The 21,745-nt window shown below is 39.6% G+C and overlaps 1 protein-coding gene across 1 annotated transcript in view; it reads right to left on the bottom strand.

Annotated features, from left to right (window-relative positions):
* Positions 1 to 15,346, bottom strand: part of EFHC2 (EF-hand domain containing 2) — a 191,353-nt gene extending 176,007 nt beyond the window's left edge. Inside the window, exon 1 of the mRNA XM_021681492.1 lies at positions 15,305 to 15,346. Coding sequence (XP_021537167.1) covers positions 15,305 to 15,346 — 42 coding nt within the window. The remainder of the gene's footprint in view (positions 1 to 15,304) is intronic.
* Between the last annotated feature and the right edge of the window lie 6,399 nt (positions 15,347 to 21,745).

Genomic DNA, 21,745 nt, shown 5'->3' with positions numbered 1-21,745 from the left:
GGTCCCAGGGTCCTGGGATCGAGCCCTGCATCAGGCTCCCTGCTCAGCGGGAAGCCTGCTTCTCCCTCTCCCTCTCCTCTCTCGCTGTGTCTCTCTGTCAAATAAATACAATCTTTTTTAAAAATTAAAAAAAAAAAAAAAAAACCAGAAAACTACAGACCAAAATTTCTCTTGAACATAGATACAAATATCCTCCACAAAAAAATTAGCAAATTGAGTCTGGCACTGTATAAAAAGAATTATACACTATGACCACATGGGATTTATTATGCAAGGCTGGGTCAACATTTCAAAATCAATGTAATCTACCATATCAACAAATGGAGAAGAAAACTCAAATAATCATATCTATTAATACAGGTTAAACACATTTGTTAAATTCAACACCCATTCGTGATAAAGACCCCCAACTAGTTAAGAACACAGGGGAACTACTTGATAAAGAGCATCTATAAAAAATCTATAGCTAACATCACACTTAATAGTGAAAGACTAAATGCTCTCCCAAAATCAGAAACAAAGCAAGAATGTCTGTTCTATTCTTATTCAACACATTATTAGAAGTTCTACCCACCACAGGAATGCAAGAAAAATTAAAGGGACACAAATTGGAAAGGAAGAAAAAGAACTCTATTTATAGGTGACAAGATTGTTTATATAAAAAAGTTCACAGAATTCACACACAAAAAAATCCTACAACTAATAATTGAGTTCAGCAGTGTCACAGGATGCAAGATCAGCACACACAAGTCGATCACACTTCTATATACTAACAATAAACACGTGAGACTGAAATTTAAAACATGATGTCATTTACAATCACTCCAAAGAAAATTAAAATACGGAACACATACAGGATCTGTGAGCTGAAAATTACAAAATGCTAATGAAAAAAATTAAAAATGACTTAAAGAAATGGAGACACAGATCATGCTTAAGGATTGGAAGACTCTACATAGTAAAGATGCCAATTCTCCTCCAAAATGATCTAGAGGTCTAATGCGATTCCTACCAATATCCCAGCAAAGTTACTTGTAGACATAGACAAGCTGATTCTAAAATTCATATGGAAGGTACAGACCCTAGACAAAGAAGAATCTTGAGAAAGATAAGTAAGGTGGAAAGAATCACTATACCTGATATTAAGGTTTACAATATTACTATGGTAATAAAAACAGTGTGGCATTGGCAGAAGGACAGACACAAAGACCGACAGAACAAAACAGACAACAAAAAAGACCACCCAAAAACGCTCAAAATGAGTTTTTACAAAGGTGCAAAAGCAATTCAGTAGAGGAAGACTAGCCTTTTCAACAAATGGTGCTGGAGTAATTGGATATCCATAGACAAAATCAAATGGATCCTGAACTAATTATCACATCTTATATAAAAATCAACTCAAAATGGATCACAGACTTGAACATAAAATGTAAAACTATAAAAATTTTAGGAAAAAACAGAGGAGAAAATCTCCAGTATCTAGGGCTGGGCAGAGAGTTCTTAGACTTAACTCAAAAGCATGATCCATAAAAGGAAAAATTGATAAATTGGACCTCAACAAAATTAGAAACTTTTTTGCTATGCAAAAGTTAACAGGATGAAAAGACGAGCTACAGACTGGGAGAAAATATGTGCAAACCACATCTTAGCCGAAGGGCTAGTATCTAGAATATATAAAGAATTCTCAAAGCTCAACAGTAAAAACACATCCCAATTAGAAACAGGCAAAAGACATAAACAGACATTTCACCAAGGTGGATATACAGATGGCAAATAAGCACATGAAAAGATATTCGACTCATGCATAAGCCATCAGAGAAATGCCAATTAAACCCACAATGAGAGATTGCTACACACCTACTGGCTAAAATAAAAAATAGTGACAATACTAAATGCTGACTAGGATGTGGACAAACTAGATCACTCGTACACTGCTCTGGGGAATGTAAAATGGTACATTCGCTCTCAAAAATAGTTTGGTAGTTTTATGTTTTGTTTTGTTTTTGTAAAACTATACATGCAGGGGTACCTTGGTGCCTCAGTCAGTTGAGCATCCAACTCTTGGTTTCCGCTCAGGTCGTGATCTCATGGGCCGTGGGATCGAGCCCCTCGTTGGGACCCTGCACGCAGCATGGAGTCTGCTTGAGATTCTCTCTCTGCCACCCCCCCCCCCACTGATGCATTCTCTCTCTCTCAAATAAATAAATAAAATCTTTTTAAAAAAACTAAACATGCAATTACCATTATGATCCACAAATTGCACTCTTGGATATTTATCTCAGAAAATGAAAACACATGTCCATACAAAAACTTGTACATGAATGCCTGGAGCAGCTGTAACCCTCACAGCCCAAAACCAGCAATGGCCCAGATGTCCTCCAGCAAGTAAACAGTGAAAGAAACTGTGGTACATACATGGACTACTACTCAGCAATATAAATGAAGGAACAACTGATATGTGCAACTAGCTACATAAGTCATGAAAAAATTAAGCCAAGTGAAAAATAATAATAATCCCAAGAGCTACATACTGTGTAATTCCATTCTGTGTAACATTTTCAAACTAATGACATTTTGGGGGGCACCTGGGTGGCTCAGTCAGTTAAGCGCCCGACTCTAGATTTCGGCTCAGGTCACGATCTCAGGATCATGGGATCGAGCCTCTCAATGGGCTCCACGCTCAGCAGGGAGTCTGCTTGTCCTTCTCCCTCTGCTCCTCCACCAGCCTATGCTCTCTCTCAAATAACTAACTAACTAAAATCTTTTAAAAAAATTTTTAGAAATGGAGCACAGACTAGTGGTTGCCAGGACTCAGAGATATTGGGGGGGCAGTTGATGGGAAGATGGGTGGGGTTACAAAAGAACAACAGGATGGACCCTTGTGATGCTGGAACTGGTCGGTATCTTCACCGTCAGGGTGATCACAGCAACCCACACATGTGATGAACCGTACAGACTAAATGCACACACACAAATGAGTACAAGTAAAGCTGAGGACACCTTAATGGGATCAGTGGATTATATTAATGTTTATATCCTGGCTCTGGTAGTATACTAGTTTTGCAAAATGGTACCAATGGGAAACTGAGTAAAGGGTACACAGGATCACTCTGTATTATTCCTTTGAGCTACACGTGAATCTCTTAATTTTCCTCCATAAAAATTTCAATTACCAGTACAAGGCAAGAGTGGATCTACTTTCCTTGGTAACCAGGAGACAGTCCACACTGGTGCCTTTTATAAAGTATGAAGAATGAATGGAAACACAGATGAGCAATAAATGACTCACAAAAATGAGATGGAAAGAGCCCTATAAATGATAAAACAAACATTTCGGCTTCAGTTGCCAAACTCGTGTGCCAAAGAAAAGGTAGTCTAAATTAACTGTAAGCCAAGTGAATGGACCTGATCTCTCCCCAAACTCTAGCAGTTATGACCATCCCCTCCTTGCGGATGCCAAACACATGGTCAGGAATGCACAAAGTTTCTTTGGCCTTCAGTTGGCCAAGCTGAGCACTTAGTCACAGTGGAGTGGTCAGGTCAAATTCAGGCATCCTGGGGGCCTGGCTAATAGGGGAGTGAAAATGCCTGTTTCCCCCTTCCTTTTGCCTTGGGGTCCCCCTCCCCCCTCAGAGTTGGCTCTGCCCTTTCTACAACTATAGTAACAGGATAAGCTCCTCAGGAAATGGCCCAAGAAATCCCTTTACGTGTGCGCTAGTGCCTATCTAGAACCCTGCTGTCGGGAGACTGGTCTCTTAAGGGGATCCTGCCTCAAGAATGTTCAGAGAAGAATGTGCTGCTTCTGGAAAAGGCCAAACTGGATGCCAACAAGGAGAAGAGAGACGTCCCTCTGCGTGGCACAAGGGGCCACAGAAGAGGCTTTGAGTCACAGCTTGTATGTGACATCTTCATGCTATCCTGGCCACTTGGCATAAGCCACGCATCCTGAGAGGCTTACAACCTACTGAAGCCACAGCAGCACATGACTTTCTTCCTCTCTTATAGTCACTGTTGCTAAAATAAGAAATCCTCTGCTCTACGGCAACAGTGGAAGACACAGGCGAGAAACTAATTCTAGAGAGGATTCTCCCAAACTGTGTTTATCGCCCCTAGTTTTTAGGCATGGCGGCTACAGGCGGACAGAGACAATCAACAGGCACCTATTAAGGGCCGCCCCGGGGAAGGAAAGGCAACCCAAAGAGCCATCAATCACAGCTTCCCAGTCAGCAGAGGAATGTCACAGTCACACATAAAGAATGCAAAACACAACACAGGCAATAAGCCAGTAAATGGGTGGTCTGGACAATATAGGTGTGTTCAGGGTTATGAAGACAGAGAGAGGGCTCCTGCTGAAATGATCAGGGAAGGCTTTAATGAGAAGGGAGGGGAGTAGAGGCACCCTTCGAGGGAAAGCTAAGATTTAGATGGGAACAGGAAGAAGCACAAGAATGCTGTCAGGAAGAAGGCAAGTAAATCAATAACTGAGTAGTTTAACAACTGAGTCCAAAATATATTCAAAGGACAGACAGTGAGTATGCTGGTTTAACTGGGTATGAGGCTTGTTTTCCATTACGGAAAAGAAAACTGCTAAGAAATAAAGAGTATCGTTTGAATTTTTTACAATGATGGCATACTCATGCATTACCTATATATTAAAAAACACAAACAAAAATGTTTTAAAGGAAGGGGTGCTGGGGCCCTTGGGTGACTCAGTAGATTAGGCATCGGACTCTTGATTTCGGCTCAGGTCATGATCTCAAGAGTCGTGGGATCGAGCCCCACGTTGGGCTCCATGCTCGTGGAGCTGCTTGGGATTCTCTCCCTCTTCCTCTACCCCTACCCTGCTCATTCTCTCTCCCTCTCTTGAAAAGAAAAGAGAAAAGAAAAGAAATGCTAAGGCTGAGGGGGAATCTAGACTCACAGGTATCGAGTCCGTGGTTGGTGTGGCAGACAAAGGTTTAGCTCCCAAAAGCCATTATTTACTGCCTTTTCTCTTTCCCAGCTCCAAAAATAGATGGTGAAAAATCAAGTTCCCAATACCCCTTTAGCAAAGGAAAGCCATATGACTCTATTTTAGCCAATAAGATGTAAGGGGGAAATCTACTGGGGGGCTGGAAAACACTTCATTTCCTGAAAAAAAGGGCCTTTTTGCCCTCCCTCTCCTCCTTACTGGTCTTGAATAGGGTTATGAGATGTTGTGATGTCTGGAACTAAGGCAAGCACCTTGCATCCATGAGGCCACAGATCCAAGAATGAAAAGCCAACATTCTCATGATAGCAGAATGGAGAGATAAAAAGAGTCTGAGCCCTTTATGACATTCATCGGCCACTGCCTAAACCTGAAACTGCCACACCACTAGAGTCCTTCTGATGAGAAGATCAATTTGGCTTAAGCCACTGTTAGTCAGGTATTCCGTTACTTATAGCCAGAAGAATCTATCCTAAGTAACAGAGCTATGAAGTTCAGGACAGAATACAAAAGCAACCAAGGTTAGGTGTTTGATCCCCAAATAGGCAAAGTGACTCTAATTCCTGAACCCCAAGTTAACATTTAGGAATAGCAATGGAATATTATGTCATTTCCAAACTATGAGTGACAGCTTCAAGAAGTGGCCCAGTCTGAAATAATGGGATTTCAAAGGTATTTCAGTGGATCCTGGAAACAAGTAACAAAATCCTTTAAATCAAAACCATCCCATGATCTGGCACAATAGACACCTACTGTTTGCCTGTCCAGTGATTTCTCCACCACCAACTCCTTTCTTCGGCCATTTATTTTCCAACAGTTTTATTGAGGTATGATTCATACATTCTAAAGCTCACCCATTTAAAATATACAATTCAATGGAGTTTACTATAATTACAAAGTTGTGCAATCATCCCCACAAACTAACTTTAGAACGCGTTCATCATCCCAAAGAGAAACCTCATACCCATTAGCAGTCACTCCTCATTCCATCCCCTCCCCCACACGGGCCTAGGCAACCATTCATCTAATTTCTGTCTCTATAGATTTGCCTCTTCTGCACATTTCACACAAACGGGCTCATACAATACGCAGTCTTTTACGTATTGTTTATAGTATGTTTTTGAAGTTCATCCATGTTGTGGCATGTATCAGTATTTTTATGGCCAAATAATATTCCACTGTATGGCTAATACCACATTTTATTTATCCATTCATCAGTTGATGGACATTTGGGTTATTTCTAATTTTTGGCTAATATGAATAATGTTGTTCTAAGCATTCACGTTTGCATTTTTTGTGGACATACGTTTCTCTTCTCTTGTATACCCGGGGGTGCTGCGACATAGAGTAACTCCATGTTTAAACTTTTGTGAAACTGCAAACTTTTCCATAAGCAGCAGTACTGTTTTATATTCCTACCAGCAATGCATGAGGGTTCCCATTTCTCCACATCCTTGCCAACACCGGGTACTGTCTTTTTTGTTATAGCCATCCTAGCGGGTATAGAGTAATAACTCACTGGGGTTTTGATTTGAATTTTCCTAACAACTAGTGATGTTGATCATCTTTTCATGTGTTCGTGGCTCTTTGTAAAGGTTTTTTGGAGCAATATCTCTTCAGATCCTTTGCTCACTTTTACATACACTGGATATAAGTTCCTCATCAGATACATGCTTTGCAGATATTGTCTCCCATACTATAGGCAGACTTTTTACTTTTTCCGTAGTTTCTTTTGAGACCCAACTTTGGCTATTTATTGCAGCAATATCTGTAATAGCAAAAGACTGGAAATAATGCAACTATATATCAAAAGGGGATGGGCTGAATAAACTATGGTTATGTCCACACAATGGAGTACTATGTAGCTGTGAATGGATTACACATTCCAACAGCATGAGGAAAACTGTCCACTACGATGAAGAGATCTCCAAGATACACTGTTAGAAGGAAAAATGGAAGATGTAAGAGAATGTATAGAGTATGCTACCATTTGTTTAATAAGAGACCATGTGAATGTATTTTAAAATTTGCTGGTTTAAAACCAAAAACAGAAAAAGAAAAGATTAAAAAAAAGTTTTGGGTTAAGCTACTTATAGAGGGAAGGGGGAAGAGATAACAAGATTGAAGGGACAAGGACAAAAGCTATACATACCTGTCTGAATGCACCTCACTTTGTAAACTTGACTCTGAAACCACATAAATGTTCTATTTTTACACTACAGTAAAACAAAGTTTTTAAAATTAAAAAGCAAGATTATGTAAGTGATGAATCACTGAATTTTACCCTAGAAACTAATATCGCACTGTATGTTAACTACCTAAAATTTAAATTAGGGACTCCTGGTTAAGTGTCTGCCTTCAGCTCAGGTCAGGACCTCAGGGTCCTGGGATCCCGTCCTGCATCGGGCTCCCTGCTCAGGGGGGAGTTTGCTTCTCCCTCTCCCTCTGCTCCTCCCCCTGCTCATGCTCACTCTCTCTCTCTCAAATAAATAAAATAAAAAATCTTAAAAGAAATTTAAATTTTAAAAAAAATTTTAAAAAAAAGAAAAAAACAAAATGAAATGAATGAACCTAACTGGGTATTGAGTTGGTGACCTAACCATACTGTCAGGAACCATTTAAATGAAATTAAAACCCAATAATTTGACCATACATTCCAAATGGGATATATAAAACAAAAGAACTACAAAGAAATATTAAACCAGGGCACTGGGGTGGCTCAGTTGTTTAGTGTCTGCCTTCGGCTCAGGTCATGATCCCAGGGTCCTGGGATGGAGCCCCGCATCAGGCTCCCTGCTCCGCAGGAAGCCTGCTTCTCCCTCTCCCAGTCCCCTTTCCTGTGTTCCCTCTCTTGCTGTGTCTCTATCAAATAAAAAAAAAAGAAATATTAAACCATTTGAAAACTCAAATTCTTAATAATGTTATTGATCAGAAACTATTATATGGATATATATTTTTATTTATGATAGGATAAAGCAAGAAAATAATTATGTTAACATCCTTATGAATCAAGATTCTCAATATAAGTAAAAGATAAATACAGAATCAAAGAAGTTAAATAAAAACCCTATAATCCTTCATTTGCATTGGAAATACCAGTTTGGATTCATGTTGTATTTTATCTTTAAAAATGTACACATATTTTCTAGCCTTAAGAGAATGAAAATTTAAGCCACAGACTGGGAGAAAATATTTGCAAAGCACATATCCAACAATGGACTTGTATCCAGAATATATAAAGAACTCTCAAAATTCAATAGGAAGGAAACAAACAACCCAGTTAAAGACAGGCAAAACACACTAACAGACATTTCACCAAAGAAGATAGATGGGTGGCAAATAAGCAGACGAAAAGACGTTCAACATCATTAACTGCCAGGGGAAAAAAGTTTCAATCAGGATGACATACCACTCTACGTTTATTAGAATTGCTAAAATCCAAACACTGACAATGCCAATTGTTCACGAGTACTCTGAGTAACAGGAACACTCATTCATTGCTGGTGGGAATGCAATGATACAACCACCTTGAAAGACAGTTTAGCAATTTCTTGTAAAGTTTAAACATATACCTATGCCAGTTCCAAATATATATATATGAAAGTCAAGTATCCTATCATTCGTAGGGAAGCAGTGACCATTTTGCTGTGGTTTTTCAACTTCTGATTCCTATGAGCAAAGCTTTCCTTGTTAACAGGTATCAAGAGGAAGGCCAGAAATCTCATTTCAGTTGAAAATGAAATCTATGTGTGCTTATCTCAAATTTGACCCAGAATTCAGTATTTATGTGGCAAAATACCAGCACAGATTTCACATTTAAGAGGTAATTTTTATACTTTATTTTTAGTTTTAAGAAAATAATATTTTTTTAAAGATTTATTTACCTGAGAGAGACAGAGTAAGAGCGCAGGGGAAGGGGCAGAGGGGGAAAATCCCCAAGCAGACTCCCGGCTGAGCACAGAGCCCCATGCAGGGCTCGATCTCACAACCCATGAGATCATGGCCTGAGCCAAAACCAAGAGTCAGACGCTCAACCTACAGAGCCACCCAGACACCCCATAAAGCTTAACTTGTAAGTCTCATATAAAATTAAGTCTTAGGCTATATTTTTATTCATATTGCTTTGCCATATGGTTTTAGTAACTTACTTAACATTGTCGATGTATTTTCATGTTGTAAACAGCATTAATTAAAATGAATTTATAACCTTTATTTAAATTAAATCAACTGAGCCTACTTTTTTAAAAAGTAAATCACATCTTAGATTAAAACAGTTACTGAACAGAAATGTACTATGTTGCTTTATGAATTTTCTAAATGTATAAAAAGGAAAGAAAGGTAAGCTAAGCTTGATTGCCTATTTGTTTTTCAAGAAAAGCTGGTTAAAAGTCATTTTTAGTTTTAAATAGGGGGAAAAACTACTTTTGCTGATACCACATGCCACATATCCTATCTTACTAGGGCCCTTGATAGTAGAAACAATGAGAAGATTTTTAGATCTACTTGGATAAGGGGAAAGGGGGAAAAAATCAAGTAGGAAATTTTACAGTAAGCGGAAAAAAACCCTGAAGTTTCCTCTACTATGTACCCGGCCCCCTCCCACCCTGCATTAGAGTTGATATCCTTTGCAGGAAAGGGAAACCACACAGACCATGTGAGTAGGTTGACCAAAATTAACAAATCCACAGAAACCTATTACTTTTTACTCAGAAGAGACAATTATTACTGGATCATTACATCTACAACTCATGGATCATGCTAATGTACCATGGGCTGTAGAAATCATTTGTACACAGGAGGTCCCCGAGAGCTGAAAAGCATTTCAAAGTCCCTCCGGGATAAAAAGATTGAGATTTGGGATGAAGACAACGTCTCTGAACTAGTTAGAGGTGATCGTTGCAAAACACTGTGAAGGTACCAAATGCCACTGAATGGTACCCTTTGAAATGGCTAGTGGTTGAGGTGTCTGGGTGGCTCGGTCGGTTAAGCATCTGCCTTTGGCTCGGGCCCTGATCTCAGGGTCCTGGGATCAAGTCCCCACATCAGGTTCCCTGCTCAGTGGGGAGTCTGCTTCTCCCTCTCTCTCTGTCCCTCCTCCCCGCTTGTGCGAGTGCTCTCTGTCTCAAATTAAAAAAAAAAAAATTGAAATGGCTAGTGGTTAATTTTATGTTATGTGAACTTTACAGCAATTAAGAAAAAAAATCTGGGGCGCCTGGGTGGCTCAGTCGTTAAGCATCTGCCTTCGGCTCAGGTCATGGTCCCAGGGTCCCGGGATCGAGCCCCACATCGGGCTCCCTGCACCATGGGAAGCCTCCTTCTCCCTCTCCCACTCCCCCTGCTTGTGTTCCCTCTCTCGCTGTGTCTCTCTCTGCCAAATAAATAAAATCTTTAAAAAAAAAAAAAAGAAAAAATCTGACTAGGATCTATTGAAGCTTCTAGAAGGGTAAAAGACTAGATCTGGCCTGGAAGGAAACTGAAGTTCTGAATTAAAAACAGAGGCACGAGCTGGTAAAAACAGAGGCACGAGCTGGTAGAAACAGCTCTAATGAGAGCGTGTTTCACACTCTGCTACCACAATAACAAACAGGTTTGAGTGCAACCCAGTTCACTTGCACACGTGGCAGAAAGCAAAAGTCCGCGAAAGGATACTTACTGTTCCCATGCCCTCACACATTACTCTGATTTTTTTTATTCTTTTCTAGTCCATTTTGCTTCTTTCTTTTTTTTTTAAATGCTGGCCATGATTCATTAAATTGATCTCATAAGGTGACGGGCAAACTCTAATGGACTCGAGTGTCCAGGTTGAGGGGTTTGCACCTGATGCAAGTTATTTTAAGGCAATGGAATTAACCACTAAGATATAACCAGAAATCCATAAGCAGAATTTTAGATCAGGAAAAACCTCCACCCTGTGCATAGAGTCATTGTTTCATGATTATTTTTGTCATTGCGCTAAATTTAAATTGATTTATCTACCATCCCATGAGGAAGTCAATATGTATACTATGTATTACTCAGAGTGTGTCCTTCAGCTGTTTATCATTTAAATTGCTGGTAAATTTCCCAAAGAACACTTTTCCTTATATATTAGTAAGTAGGCTTATATTAGTCTAGATAAAAATAAATTTCAAGGTATTGCCCACACCCTTTTGTAAGAGAGGCAGAGAGATTCTGAATTTCTGTTTTATTCTACTGCTATGAATTCAAATAGTTTATTTTCGTCCAAGGAAACAGTTGCTTCACTATAAATTAGAGACGGACTACTGACAACAAACCCTCCTAAGATGGTGGCAAGGTAGCTTCATAAAAAACAGAAAGTGTACTCCTCATTATTCATTAGGGGCATTCAGGATCAGCTAGCCAGCCATCTGTCCAAAATGCTATAGAAAAGATTTTTAGCTTTGTCTGGAAATATCCCTTTTAACTTTAATATCCTATTATTTCTGACAATGTGCCTGAGATTCTCTTAGCTCAAAATAAATGCAGGATGTAAATTCTTGGAAAAAGATACTGTGTTGTCTGGAATTTAGCTGTGACCTTTCCCTAAGGTTTTCAATTAATTCACATCAAAATAATTTTAATGTCATCAGTGGTACAAATGCTTATATTTTAGAAAGCACCATACTTCTTGTATTTCGGAGATAGAAATACAGGCTGCGCATCACCTAGCTGTGGGCAGAAATCAATCTATTGCTCATGACTATCAGCAGCTAATCAGGGGGAGAAACAAGTTCCTTTTTAATTTCTAAGAAAAGCAATAAAAGTTAGCTTGTGTTATAATTTTAAACCCAAACAGCCAGTAATTATGCTATCTCCAGGGGGGGGGGGGGGGGGGGGATGATTAAAAAAAAAAAAAAGCCAGATTTGGCTCTACTGACTTTTTGACCACTCTATGCACCAGAGAACATATGATCTTTTAACTAAGTACAAGTTTCTAAAATAATATTAGTTTTTTGGCACCAGTCAGTAACAAGGTTAGTGCAAATGCAGCCATCTGAATTAGGCACATACAAGTTTGTTAAATGACAAATATATATATACTCAATATATAAATACTAGTTTGTTAAATGACAGCCCAAGATATCTAATAAGTATACTGTCATTCCCTAATTCATACACACACACACACTCCTTTTGGTCTGAAGCATAAAGTAAATAATTTTTTTAAATATAGTCACAAATCTAGAAGCAGCCCCACATGTATTTGGATACTTGTGACAAAGGTAGCAGCCCTGCAGAGAAGTAGAGAAAGGGTGGTCTCTTCCAAAAATGTGTTAAAGACAACAGACCCTAAATGGAGTCGATCACACTAAGCCCCATGTCAAAAACTGAAACTTAACTTAGTTTTGGCTGTCCCAGAAATTGAATCTTAAACCAGCCAATCATGAATTGCCTGATCAGCATGAGTTAGGTAATCTGCCTAAAAAGCCCTTGTTATCATATCCCACAAGGAAAGTAAACTTACAGTAATCAATCTAATTTTTGCCTAGTGTAATGCCCCCCTTAGGCCTATAAAATGTCTTCCTGGGAGAGCTCTTCAAAGCTCTCCTGTCTGCTAAACTGGATACTGTCAATTCACGAATCATGGCATAGAGCCAGTGAGATCTTTAAAACTTACTCTGTTGAACTGTGCTAACAAATGGTTCTGGGTTAACTGAATATCCATATAGGAAAAAATATAACCGGACCCCTACTTCTTTTCATACATACACACACACACACACACATTTATACTAGATTAGAAATCTAAATGTGAAAGGTAAAAACAACCAAATTTCCAGAAGACAACACAGAAAAATACCATCATATTTGGCATAAGGAGCAATTTCTTAAAGAAAAAACAAAAATCACTAATCTAAAGGAACAATTACTTATCAGAAACACCAGTAAGAAAGTGAAAAGGCCAGCCACAGACTAGAAGATATTTGCCAACACAGATGTCGGACAAAAGGGTCACATCCAAAGTCTATATAGAACTCCTACATTTCACTAAGTAAAAAAAAGGCAGACAACCCAGTAGAAAGAGTAGACAAGAGACAAACAAGTATTACACAAAGAGAATATCCAAATGACCAATAAATGTGTAAATCATGCTCAAGTTCATTAGGAATCGGGTAAGCGCAGATTAAAACTACAGTTTCCCTGTACTTGTTGATCGAAATAACTACAGTTTAAAAGACCAACCATACCAAGTGTTAGGATGTAGAGCGACCGGAACATAACATGCTGCTGGGGATTTAAATTGGTTTAAGCACTTTGACAGTGTCTACTAAAGCTGGACATATGAAAACCATATGATCTAGCAATTGTAGCGACAGACACGGACAAGAATAGTCACAGCAAACTATTCTTAATAACCCCAAACAAGCCAAATCTCTATCTATGGGTATATAAATGATGTCATACTCACACAATGGAATACTACAAAGCAAGGAAAATAGGCAAACTACCTCTGCAGACAGCCCCATGAACAAATCTAACATAACATTGAGCTCAACACAAGCCAGTCACAAAAGACACCAGACATTTACATTGATACCAAGTTCAAAAGCAAGCAAAACCTAACCACAGTCCCCGCATTCAGGATAGTTAACTCTGGACAGTAAATAGCAAAGGGGGTAATGACAAGAAAGAGCCATAGGCAGGGTTGCCCCATAATATAGAAGATGTCCAGTTAAATTTGAATTTGAGATAAACAACAAGTAAGCTTTCGGTCTAAGTGGGTCCCATTCAGTATTGGGGACATATATTTTTATTTGCTAAATCTGGCAACCCCAGTCAAGGGAGAGGCTTTTGGAGTACTGGTAATACTCTGTTTCTTAATGTTCACTTGGTGTTCATCCATTATGCACTTCTCTGCACGTGTTGTACTTCACAATAAAACAAAGTATACTCAGTACAGCTTTGCAGATTTTAAAATATCCCATCAAAGCCCTGCTTTTCCTTCCTATTCTTCATCACTGCATGTGGGAGCTGTGGTACTTCTGCAGTAGGAGGACATCGGTCATCTGAAGTGTTGTGGGGCCCAAAGCTGTGGGCTCTACTTTCAATTTTTATTAAATTTACTCCTACACTGCATGCTTGTTTACTTCTGGAATCTTTTTGCGTGTCCTGCCTCTCAGGGTCTTTCTTCCTTGGTGTGGCTGGCTGAATCTTAGCAAAGGGCAATGCTGGGCGGGAAGGCCGGCGTCTACCCATCAGCCAAAAAAATGGACAAACCACGGTTTAACAAGGAACTCGGTCCGGCCAAGCGACCCGTGGAGGTCAGAATCTAGTGGCCTGAAGCCACAAAGGAAACTGGGACTTTAGGGCCAACAACTTGAAAACAGACACCTCGGAATCCAGAAAGTCAAACGCTTCATTCAATCCCCTGCTGCGTTCTAAATTTACCAGAGGTTTACACAAACACCTTGAGGGGCTCCCTCGAATTCCCTCCCACCCGTGTTATCACCTACCTTCTTCCGAAGACGCAACTGGCAAACCCAAGGGAAGAGTGGTGACCAGTGTAAAGAAAAGCACGAATCACTTTTCTGCTGTTGTTTAAATAAGGGGCTATTTGTTACTGGCAAGATTCTTTGGTGCTCAGGGTTTTTTGTGTTGTCGTGTTGTGTTGTTTTGTACTTTCATCTTGTTTTGAAGTGAACTCCTCCCAATCCTCAACGAAGAAAAAACTCCTCCAGGTTTGGATGCTTCTCTCTATAAAGCTTAGGACCGAACTTTACAGGCTGATGGAACCCTTCCCTCTCGGCCCCCAGCAGCCTCCAGAGGGCCAGGTTTCTTGGCTTTCGTAACAGCAACTCTATTTCTCTCTTTCACACAGGCTATTAAGGACAATGACTAGGCACCTGGGCTGTGGAAACAGGTTGCCTGGGAGAAAGCCAATTTCACACTGAAACTGTGTAGCTCTGGCCAGTGAGGGAGTGACTCATCGCCCCGTGCCTCAGTTTCCTCAACTGCAAAATGGGAATAAAAATAGGACCTAAGCAGCAAATGCCGCGCCGGGCGACTAAAGCACAGCACCTTGCATATCTTAAACGCTCAACGACGACTCTTATCACGTCACTACCACTGGCTACCTTCGCGGGTCCTGCCACCTGTGAAGACTCTACTTCTGTATCTGATGTCGTTCAAGCATCCAGATACAGTTAGAAGAGACTGGGAAAAGGGGAGACAGAGAGTAAGTGTTCCCCCCACCCACAAAGTTTGGTCCAAGTTGTGCCCAGTGCGCAGGGGTGAAGCGGCAGCAGGATACTTGAGTAGGGTCGGGGGAGGTGGCCACGCCCGGACCCCAGATTCTGGCCGGGACCTCTGACCTCGGGCGCCCTCACTACTCACGTTGCGGTTGAAACTGGTGCCAGGCAGCAGCGGCAAGGCCATGGCTCTCAGCGTCCGAGGGTCAAGGGGCCGAGAAGAGGGCCTGGCAGGGAGCGGCCGCTTTGCGGCCGCGTTGTTTAACACCCCCCCCACGTTACCTAGAAACGGGAGGCGGCGTCACGGAAGGAGGAGGAGCTGCGGCGGGCCGGAGGGGGCGGGGCCAGGCGGGAAACTCCCCGCGCGCTCCTCCTCCCCCGCCCACCCTCACCCCGCAGCAGAGTGCAGGTCTCCCGAGGCTTTTCTCTCCACAGGCGCTGTGCACACAAAGACTGACAACCACACCACTCCCGGCCCCCGCTGCTTTCTGGTTTAACCCCTTTACAGAGCTTAGGCTCCTCCGATTCTGACGCACTTTGGCCATTTGCTTATTATGTTTAGTTCAAACACAGAAGAGTGCAGAAAACGATGTGACATCCGCGTGCTCTCAGAAATGTAACAGCGCCTAATGTTACATTTACATCAGCTTTTATTTTGTAGTTAAAACGTTCGAGATGGATCCAAAAACCACCCCCCCCACCCCATGAAAACCCGTTCAGTCCTAACCACCATCCTCGGTCCTTCCTCTGTACGTTTTTATACTTGAACTAAACATGTGTAAGGTGCTCGTTCCTGGTCTAATTAGGGTGGCCAGGGGCAGGGGTAGGTGACACAAAAGGCAGCCCCTGTCGTTCCATCATGCACCCAAGATGCCCGAGCCAGGAGCCTCCTGGAATCCTGTCCCCACACCTACAGACAATCCCTCCCCGAATCCTACTGCTTGGACACTTTGGTATCTCTCAGTCACCCCCTCCTCTGGCTCGGTTGAGGCCCCATTATTTCCTGCCTGGTTTTCTTTAAAACAACAAGAAGAAAGAAAGAAAGAGAAAGCGAGAGAAAGGAAGGAAAGGAAGGAAGAAAAAAAGAAAAGGGAAGGAAGAAAAGAAAAAAAAAAAAACCCCAACTAACTGATCTTCCCTCCAGAGCCATCCTTTTATAATTGGTGATGCACCTGTTACTCTTCTGCTTCAACATTCTTCTAGCCTTCCCACAGCCTTCAGAAGGCAGACTCCTTAACCCCGTCAGAGCCTATGGTCCGGGGTTGCCTACCAATACCCTATGTCGCTTTCTTTGCCCCCACCTCCTCTACCCTAGCTGCTCTGAGAAACCACTGGCAGTTTCCAAACCGGGCTCTGCGGTTTCTCCCCTGTGGATTTTGCAAATGTCACTATCTGCCAGAAACACCCTTCCTTCCTCTCACCTGGGTAACCCCTTCTTATTTTTCAGGACTTGGTTCAGTGTGGGAAGGAGGCATGGAAGCCTTTGCCATCTCTGGGAAATGTTCCTTCATCTTCTCCACTCCCCCATCTGTTTTAGGGGCCCTGTCTCATTGTGGCTTCAGTGGTAGTGCATTGTAATCAGACTGACCTTTCTTCAAATGCCAAATTATTCCGGGACAGGAACTCTCTCTCCTTTTTTACTCACAGACAACGTTAACCTTAAAAATGAAAGTTACCTTAGCACCAAGAATGGATTTATTCAGGAACGACAGAGAATTGCAATTTGGAACGTTCTAGCTAAGGCAAAACCCTAAGTCTAACAAACAAAGGAGAGGAATGTTATTTTATGGGGAAGGAGGAAGTTGGGAGGGGTTGTTCTGAACAAAAGTCCATTGCAGAAAAGCAGAGTTCAGGGTGATTAGGGTTTCTCATTGGCTGAATTGCGGGGGTAGTTGATTTCTTATAGGAGATACAATGTACATCTTTTCCCTATTGGAGCCTGTAATTGATCATTCTTTCTGCTGAGAGTTCTTCCCTTAGGGTCTGTAATTGACAATTCTTCCTGTACTTGACAATTCTTCCTGTAATTGACATGGAGTGGTACCAGCTCCCTCTTCCAGCCTCCCAACTCCACTTTAGTGAGGTTTCCCTTTACTAATTTTCACAACATACCTCACCGTTTTCTTTGTTTACAACATACATATTGTTTTCTGTGTCTATAAATTTTGCACTATAAATTTCTGCTACCTGCTTTTTCCACCTAAGATTTTTTTTGAGATTTCTACATGTTAACACATGTAGATATATTTTATTCATTTTAAATGCATTGTATGTCGGGCTCCCTGCTCAGCGGGGGGGTCTGCTTCTCCCTCTGACCCTCTTCCCTCTCGTGCTCTCTGTCTCTCATTCTCTCTCTCTCAAATAAATAAATAAAATCTTTAAAAAAAATAAATGCATTGTATGATTATACCACAAATTACTGATCCATCTGTTGTCATCTGTTGATGTCATCTGTTAATAACAATTAAGTTGCTTCCAATTTCTCACTAGTTATTAACAATGCTGCAATGAACAACCCTCTCCTGTTCCTTTAGAGATTATCTACATGCCTAAAGGTGGAATTGTTCACACCTCCAACTTCACTAGATCTTTGTAAACAATCTCCAGAATTGCTGAACCAGTTAAGAAAGTTCCTTTTCCCCTTCATTCTTTCAACAATAGGTATTATCCAATTGTATAATTTTGAGCAAGTATCTGACTATGTGTTCAGTGATATATGGTTGTAATTTTAATTCATTTCTCCCTAATTCCTATGCAGTTGGTTATCTTTTCACATGCTTGTTACCTTCTTCAGTGATTCCTCTATTTATATCCTTTGCTAATTTCCGTATTTGATCATTTGTAATTTTTAAAGTATGTTATATATAATCTTAGGCATAGCAAACATCTCCTAGTTTGTGGTTTGTCTTTCAATTCCACTTACAGACTTCTCTGTTGTATGTGAATGTGTCATTTTACTTTACTCAAATAGATCATTCTTTCCCGTTATGGTTTGTACTTTCTGTGAATTCAAAAAATCCTATAAAACAAAATTATTCTCCTACATGTTCTTACAAATATTTTTAAATACTTCCTTCTTGTCACTTTTTAGATTGAAACAATTATAGCCCAATAGAAAAATTGCAAGAATAGTACAAGGAACTCCTAGTTATCCTCACCCAGATTCCCCCAACTGTTTTCTATTTTACCATATTTGTTGTGTGATTCCCTCTACATATACAATTTTTTCCATTTTAGAGTAAATAGCAGACATCACACCCCTTTACTCTTAAATACTTTAGTGTATATTTCCTAATAACAAGGACATTCTCTTACATAACTGAAGTACAATAATCAAAATCAGAACATTATTATTAATAAAATGCTATTTTCTAATCTAAAATACCTATTCAAATTGTGTTATTGCCCCAAAAATATCCCTTTTAGCAAAACAATCCCCAAATTTTAAAAAATCTGGTCCAAAATCTGACCTAACATTCTTCATTAATTGTCATATTTCTTTCTTTTTTTTTTAAGATTTTATTTATTTATTTATTTATTTGAGAGAGAGAGAGAAAGACAGCATGAGAAAGCAGAGGGTTAGAGGGAGAAGCAGGCTCCCCGCTGGGCCGGGAGCCCGATGCGGGACTCGATCCCAGGACTCCGGGATCATGACCTGAGCCAAAGGCAGTCACTTAACCAACTGAGCCACCCAGGCACCCTGTCATATTTCTTTCTTGTCCTTTAATCTGGAACACTTCTTCCATCTTTCTTTGTCTTTCCTGACCTTGATATTGTTGGAGAGAATAGGCCAGATAGTTGGTAGAATGTTACTCAATTTAGATTTGACTAACCGTTTCCTGGTTTCCTTATGAGTAGATTCATGGCTTTTTGACAGGAACACCAAAAGAGAAGTGCTCTGTCCTTCTCATTCATCAAAGGAGCAGGTACATAATGACTATTTTAACAATGGTGAGGTTAACTGCGATCACTTGGTTAGGGTGGTGTATGTCAAGTTTCTCCACTGTAAAGTTACTATTCTTCCTTTCCAACTACTAAGAATTTTGTGAGGAGATACTTTGAGACTATGTAAATACCAAGTTCTTCATTAAACTGCTAGAGTCAGTTGAGGATTTTGCCCAAATCATTTATTACCATGATGCTGCCAAATGGTGACTTCTTAATTCCATCATCCCTTCTGCATATATTAGTTGGCAGTCTACTTCGAGGAAGAACATTTCCTTCCTCTCCTCCTTCCTTTTAATTGTTCCACCATTTTTCAAGCACTTTTTTGTGCTTGTTGCTATAAGATATGCGAGGTATCTCTAAATATAGGTAGATCTAGATATTCACATTTAGCTATACTCCTTTCCATTTCTGTCAATAGATAGATAGATAAAAATAGATATGTTAAAACCCATGAGTTTATACTGATACATCCAATTCCAATCAATACAATAGAGCACATGTTGGAGTTCCCCTTTTCACATCTGCAAGGCTCATCTCAAACAGTCAGAAACCTGATTCCAATTACTATCAAAATATTTACTTATTTGCTCATACTAAAAGACCCCAAAAGCAGTTTCAGAATATCTAACTGTTGTCAATGTGGAAAAAAAAAAAACCTATTAATAGAGTTCAACATTTATTTTCAGGGTTGTTTTTTTCTTTAGCTTTACTGGATTTAGTCAAAATACTGTTCCAAAATGATTTAGGCTTGATTTCCCCCTCTACTCCTCCCCTCCCTTTTGCTCCATTTTTGTCTATTTCTTCTTATTCTCCTTTTGAAGTTGTTTTTTTCCCCTTTTTCCTTTGATTAATTTAGCTAGTGGTTTAAATGTTTTGTTACTTTTTCCAAAGAACCAAAATTTTGATTTATTACTTTGACATACTGCTTTAAGGCACCTGGCTGGCTCAGTTGGTAGAGCATGCAGCTCTTGATCTCAGAGTCGTGTGTTCAAGCCCCACGTTGGGTGTGGAGCCTATTAAAAAAAAAAAAAAATGTGACCCTACTGTTTTCTATTCCTAATCTTCATTATTTTTCAGCTCTTACTTTTATTGTGTTCTTTCTTGTGCTTTCTTTTCGTTCACTTGTTGTTCTTTGTCTCATGTCTTATATTGCTATAATTCATTCATTTTCATTCTTTCATTTTTATTGATGTAAGTGTTTAAGGTTCTGAATTTTCCTCTGATCTCTACTTGAAATGTATCCATTTATCTCTGATATGTAGTGTTTTCATTACTTGTTTGTTTAAGGTTTGGGGGTTTTTTTGTTTATTTCTTTAGGTATTGTAATTTTGACTTTTTATCTCCCCTTTCACCCAAGAGTTGTTCAATAGAAGATTTTTTAATTTCTAGTTGGAAGGGTTTTGTACTTACAACTAAGTACAGCTTTTTGTACTTACAACTAGAATTAAAATTCTAGCTTTATTGCACTGTGATAAGAACATGTTGATGGTAATATTTTCATTATATAGAACGTATTGATGCTTTCTTTGTGACCTAATATTTGATCAATTTTTGTGACTCTTCCATGTGCAGTCAAGAAGGAAAGTAACACTCTCTTTTATTAGGTCCTAAGTTCAGAACAGATGAATGAGATCTATTATAGTGATTATGTTGTCTACTGCTATATCCTTACTTATATTTCTGCCATTTGATCTATTCTGCACTGGGAATGGTATGTTAAAGTCTCCTCTTACCAAAGTGTTTCTATCTGTATCTCCTTGCATCTGTACTTTCTGCTTCTTAAAGATGGTTATTTGGGGGCGCCTGGGTGGCTCAGTTGGTTAAGCGACTGCCTTCGGCTCAGGTCATGATCCTGGAGTCCCTGGATCGAGTCCCGCATCGGGCTCCCTGCTCGGCAGGGAGTCTGCTTCTCCCTCTGGCCCTCTCTCTGTGCTCTCTCTCAAATAAATAAATAAAAATCTTAAAAAAAAAAGATGGTTATTTGGTGCATAGGTTTTCATAGCTGTTATACCTACAATGTGAAATTGGCTTTTAGCATTATAAAGTATCCTTTTTTGTAATGTGTAATTATTTTTTTGGCCTGACTTCTATTTTGTCTGATATGAAGGAGCACAGGCTCCCCTTACTTGTTATTTCCATTTGTCCATGCCTTTATTTTTAGTTTGTGTGAATCATTTTGACTTAGATGTATCTGCTATACACCACATATAGTTGGGTCTTGTTTTGTGAACCACTATGAAAATATTTTCCTTTTAGTAAGTGAGTTAAACTCAGTCACATTTATTGATAAGACATTTTTAAATCTCAACTCTGATATATTATTTTATATTTTATATTACTGTATCTTTATACACATGGTAATCACCATGTGTACTCATGTGTATTATGTATATTTACTGTTTCTTTTTCTTCATGATGTGTTTTCTTTGCTATTATAATTTATAAATTTCTTTTGGTATTTAGGAAGGCTTATATCTTCTAGTATTTATTTTTGTACTTACAGCTTCTTTAAGAGAATTAAACATCTTCCATTTTACTAAGTAATATTGAATTTTTTAAGATTTATTTATTTATTTATTTAAGAGAGAGAGAGAGAGAACGCATGAGAGAGTGCACGAAAAGGGGAAGGGGCAGAGGG

This window comes from Neomonachus schauinslandi, chromosome X, assembly GCF_002201575.2.
Source record: "Neomonachus schauinslandi chromosome X, ASM220157v2, whole genome shotgun sequence".
In the NCBI taxonomy this organism is placed as follows: Eukaryota; Metazoa; Chordata; class Mammalia; order Carnivora; family Phocidae; genus Neomonachus; species Neomonachus schauinslandi.
Note: the sequence above shows the minus strand (reverse complement) of the source record. Positions and strands in the feature narration are given on the sequence as shown.